Here is a 5,416-nt window from a genome sequence, read left to right as displayed (position 1 = left end):
AGGCACAGGGCGGAGCCGCGGCTCCTGGGGGGGCGTGGCTCCTGCCACTGCTTGCACCCCAGGAGGGCATTTGGGAGGGAGGGGGGCATGTGCCCTTGGATCTGCGTGGGGAGGGCAGGCTGCAGCTGCGGGCTGGAGCTGAGCTCTTCTTGGCAGGGGCTGGTCTCAGGGAGGGGGCTGCAGCCGCCCCAAATTTCGCCGTAGCCCTGCTTCCAGCGCCACTGCCACAGACCTGACTCAATGCCCTGCCTCCACCCACGCGCCGGGAGAGCTGGGGCTGCGGCGGGGCTGGAAGTAGGAGTACAGCGAAATTTGTGGTGGCTGAAGCTCCCACCTTGAGCCCCAGCCCCTGCCAAGAAGAGCCCGGTTCAGCCCTGGTTCCAGCCTGCAGCTGCAGCCTGTCTGCCCCACACAGATCTGGGAGCACTTGCCCCCCCATGCCCTCCTGGGGTGCAAGCAGCGGTGGGAGCCGCCTCCTCCACTCCCTGGGAGCCGCGGCTCTGTCCCACGCCCTGCCCCCCCTGGCTGGGCAGCACTTGCCCCTGCCCCGTCCCTCACCATGGGGGATGTTGATCTGTTCGCCCCCCCACACACAATGCTCATTCCCTCCCTCATCCCCTTCCACCACAACAGACTTACCAGCTGCACACAGTTCCCCAAGTGAGGAAGTAGATGCATGCAACTATCCCTTAGCAACCAGATTGGGTTGGATACATTATTTCTTGACTTGTAAAAATTAAAATGCTGTTCTTACTGCTGTCCAAACCATTCTGCTTCTGTACTCTCAGACCTAGGAGCCCAGAGCCAGTCCAGGTTCTTAGTACCTTCTCTGATTGCTTTTCAGGGGCTGGATTCTCCCTACACAAATGGAGGCTATGGTACCCATTACCCCTCGGCTCCTGCACACTATCCCAGTTTGACACAATCAAACGCTTACTACTCATCTGGGCCCCCACAGCCCCCTTACCCTGCAGAATCTCCAGGCATGTACAGGTCTCCATCACCAGCTTCTCACTGGAACTACCCCGCAGCAGACTGCACAGCAGAAAGCTCCTCTCTCAGGAGGCATGTCCCAGGGTATTCCCCACCACAGGTAAGGAAGCCAGGACACAGGCAACAATGGGTACTTCCTCTGGACGCATACCTGGGGTGGGCAAAACTCACAGCCAGGTACTTGGTGGTGCTGAGTACAGCCCTCCTCAACCAAAGCCTGGCAAGCACACTGCAAAGTGCAGCTTGCCTCTCCAGCTACCAGCTGCTAATCCCCGAGCTCAAGAAACAGACTCCACAGTTCCTGCTTCTCGCTATTGTCAGGTACCTGTTGGGGATTGGGGTTACCAGATTGGAGGACCAGAGCATTAGAGCCAGTACTGGGGAGCCAAAGTCAATGTCAGGGTTAGCAAGCAGAGTCCAATAGCAGGCTGGGACAGGAGCAAAAGTCAAGGATTAGCAAAAGCTGTTCCTCTTCCCTGAAGTAGAGAAAGTAGTTGACCAGTCAACTGGGTACCAGGGAGGGTGATAAAGGACTTATGCAGGTCCTACCCATCCACTTGTAGCTGCTGCTTTGGGGAAACCAAAGTCCTATGTTCAAGGCTGCAGTCCTGACAGGCATTTCCATCCAATAGAAGGTCGAAGGCGCTTTGTCTCTGGTGAACTATCCAGCAGTCTGATCTGTTTGTACCAGGCTGGCTTAGACAACAACTCCACTGCATGAATGTCCCAAGAAGCCCTCCCTGTCTGAAATGCGTAACACCTCCTTTTTGTAGAGCTAGAGTAGAAGGGCTGACCCAGCAGAGCCAGGATAGCCAGTCCAACCGTGCTGTTCCTAACAAGGAGCACCTTGGTATGGATTACTGCTGGCTGAGTGGATGTGATTTCAGAGGTGGTGTCTGTTCTCCCTGCAGACGCCAGGCATGGCTGTCCCACACTACTCGTATGGCGATGCTAGTCCGGGGATTCCACCGCAGGGCCCCCCGTCGCAGCCAAGACCCCAGGAGGAGTTGTGGGCTCCCTCAGGAGTCTATGGGATGCAGCCGCGTTATGGCTGGTCAGCTGCTTCAACACATGGGAACCCGTACGTCTCTGAGTCGCATCCATCCTGGCCGGGCAACGGAGTTCCTGCTCCACACCCTCCAGTTCATGAGACAAAGGTAAAGGTTTATGGTCTCAAGGCTATGGAGCCTACTAGTGTTGGTCCTAGATCTGTCACATAGGTAAAAATGCAAACATTCCCTTCACAGAGTTGAGGTATGCCACTTCTCCAGTGCCTCCCATTCCCACCTGGGCCAGACAAAGAGGATCACACTTGGGAATGAAGCACTGTTTGCCCTTACATCTTGCTTTAAACTACAGACACTGCATGGGGGATTTGTTGTGACCTGCCACAGGGGCAGCTTGACAAAGCCAGGATAATATCCTCTAGTTCCAGATTTGCAGTCAGAGCACTAGACTATGCTATCTCTGAAACACTGGCATCTCATTTATTTGAAATCCCTCTGCCTTTTAAAGGAAATGGTTTGTAGTTGGGAGCAAAGAGGTAATGCAATCCTATGAACTCTTGCAAGTATTTTCTTCTGGATACATAACTTGGGTATCCTTTATAGATATCAAGAGTTCCACTTTAATGCTGGAAATTAAGGGTATTGAAGCTGATATCAGACGTCAGAGATTGAGTCTTAGAACAGTATCTAGCAAGGATTAGGATCAAATCTTGCTGGGCTATGGGATTATCTCACATGTCTCTTGTGCAGAGGGTTCTTGCACTATCTCTAAAGCATCTGATTCTGGAAAGTAGGGGAGATGCAGCTGATCTGTTCCTGTCTGGATGCTTCCTTGTTTCCTCCCAAGCACATTTCTAGGCATCAGTATGCTCCAATAGAGACTTTGCTAAGAATACAGTGCTGGGGAAATAACTCTTGGACAGTGCACGCACTCAGTTCGTTACTCCACGCCCCCAGTCTGGCCAACCATGAGAGGCCTTGAAACCAGCCCCACAAAAGCTGTGGTAGTGCTGGCAAGGCCTGCCAGCCAGGTCCCAAGGTGGAGTTCTAATCGCTAGGACTCAGATTTCTTTTTTTATCTAATATCTGTTATAAAATTGCCCTGTACCCTACCTGAGATGCAGATGCATTGGCACTGACCAGAGGAATGGTACTAGAATCCTTTCACACACGCTGTCTTCAAAGATCTGTAGCAAGCGTGATCCTGACCTGGCCGCACTACAAAATGTTTCAAAGCTTTTTACGCTATCGTCCTACAGATGCAGCCTTCTGCGAACTGCTTGAGGTTTTTCTGGCTGGAGTTTAGTTCTTAGGTGGGCGCAAGGTTTGAGCACCAGCTCACTGCCCAAGCATTCCTTTCTGGAGGTGCATCTGGGCAGCAGCACTCGTGTAAGGCCATCTGCATGTCAGTTACTAGGACATGGCATATTATGATGTCACGGTGCGTGACAGTCTCAAACTGCAACCCTCATCCTGGGTAACTTCCCTGCCTGAACCTTTTTTGCCCGCCACCTTAGGCATGCACACCTTCTTTCAGCAGCCTGGGCCTCCCAGCTCCTGTTGGGCTGCTTGCACGCCCTCCTAGATGTAGAACATGGGATACACGCTGATGTCAAGGGGACCAAACTAAAAACACCTCTGTTTCTGATTTAGGATGCTTATGACAAACCAGAGCAAGGAACAAGCCAGCACAGCTACTTTGCAGAAGCCAATCACCAGCACTCTGGGACAATGAATGATCACAAGCCAACCCCCTTCCACTCCAAACCACCCTCTCCAAACCCCAAGGTGCAATATAGCGCACAGCCCCAAATGTATGACAATGTACCTAGGAAAGCTGCTGTGACCCAGGATGCAGGTTTTAAAGCAAGTGACCAGCCTTCTTCAAACTGCCTGAGTGTTCAGCCAGGGATTCAGCGCATCATGCGAGTTATGGAGGAGGTTGAGCAGTTGGAGCAAGAGGTGGATGAATTTGTAGGCAGAAAGACAGACAAGGCTTTCCGGCTGCTGGAAGAGATGCTGACCAAGGAGCTGCTGGAACTGGATTCCATCGAGACGGGTGGCCAGGACAATGTTCGACAAGCCAGGAAAGAGGCTGTCCACAGAATCCAGGCCATCCTGGAAAAACTGGAAAGAAAGGGATTGTGAAGTGAACAACGTGAGGCTTGCTTTTGATGGCCCAGAGAATTCTGGTTTTGTTCACCTGTCTGTCCTTCCTCCTGACTACTGTTGATAATAAAAAGCAATAAATTCTGACTTCCTTTTTTTTTTCAAAGAGGCCAACAAATGACAATTTGGCTGTGGACGAACGAAGAGAGGATTGACTCATCAGTTCTGAATTCAGTCCGTTGTTCCAGACCAATGAATGTACAGAGGGCTCTGGAATCCCGACATTGCCAAGTGAAGTGGTTTTGTTGTGCCAGGCTCTGAGGTGTCTGCACACTTCTTAGCAGCAGGACAGAACCCCTTTGTGTGGAGCAGATTTCTCCACACCAGGCGGAATCTTTAGAGACCACCTGGAGCTACAGTGACTTTTCCAATAACTAGAATACTTATCAAGTTTTGAGTTACAAAGGCATTGCAGCACACAGCAAGGAGAACAAGACATGAGGTTTGCGGACCACTATATTTGTGTGTATTTTCTGCTGCTTAACCTTAGCCATACTGGTTGTGTATTCTTCTTCTGTGTCTTTGGTGCACTCTGTCATAACGTTGAAGCACTGGTGGAAGAGATCAAACAGACAGCCAGATTAATATGGTGACTACAGTGAATGTGATTTCACGCTGTTTCACTCTGGTGTCTGATATGGAGGAAAATGATAAGGAACACATTTGGGAGCTTTTGAACAATGCAGAGGAAAGATTTGAATGTCATCATGGAACAGTTATAAGTGAGGCATTTGGACAAGATTTTTCAGGGCATTTGGGTAAAAATCCACTTTCTAACTGTAGTGTCCTTTCACATACTGCACTCTTGTTTTTCACTACGATTTGCCTACTTGGTGATTCTGTACAATACACTGTGGAGGGGAGATGTCAAATAGCTACCATCCACCCTTGGAATACAATTCATGAAGAGTCATTTCTGTGTATGATGAGGTAATAAACCCTGGCAAGTTTTAAAAAATACTTGTAATTTGCATCTTTGAAGTGATTTTTTTTTTTTTTAAAGTCAAACCTTACACGAAACTTCTTAAGTGAAGCCTTTTGGTGACCCAAATGCCATTCATGAATTGTCTCTGCAGCAGATGCTTATTAGTGAATCTGGCAAATGGCATGGAAGTCTTTACTTGGATGACAGTGAAAGATGTTACTTGGAAATGTTTAGAGCAGAATCGTGTTGAATTGCTAGGTACCTGTAGTCTTTGCCTTCTTCTGGAGCAGTGGCTAATGAGATCCTAGCTAGCCCAAACTAG

At 50.0% G+C, this 5,416-nt stretch overlaps 1 protein-coding gene across 1 annotated transcript in view; it reads left to right on the top strand.

Moving 5' to 3' along the window:
- Nucleotides 1-5,129, top strand: part of BAG4 (BCL2 associated athanogene 4) — a 9,127-nt gene extending 3,998 nt beyond the window's left edge. Inside the window, exons 3-5 of the mRNA XM_019514317.1 lie at nt 845-1,093; nt 1,905-2,150; nt 3,654-5,129. Of these exons, the coding sequence (XP_019369862.1) occupies nt 845-1,093; nt 1,905-2,150; nt 3,654-4,148 (990 nt within the window). The 3' untranslated portion in view covers nt 4,149-5,129. The remainder of the gene's footprint in view (nt 1-844; nt 1,094-1,904; nt 2,151-3,653) is intronic.
- The last annotated feature ends 287 nt before the right edge of the window (nt 5,130-5,416 follow it).

This window comes from Gavialis gangeticus, unplaced genomic scaffold, assembly GCF_001723915.1.
Source record: "Gavialis gangeticus isolate Ggan-Ray unplaced genomic scaffold, GavGan_comp1, whole genome shotgun sequence".
NCBI classification, from domain to species: Eukaryota; Metazoa; Chordata; order Crocodylia; family Gavialidae; genus Gavialis; species Gavialis gangeticus.
The sequence above is the reverse complement of the archived record's forward strand: the minus strand, read 5'-3'. Positions and strand labels throughout refer to the sequence as shown.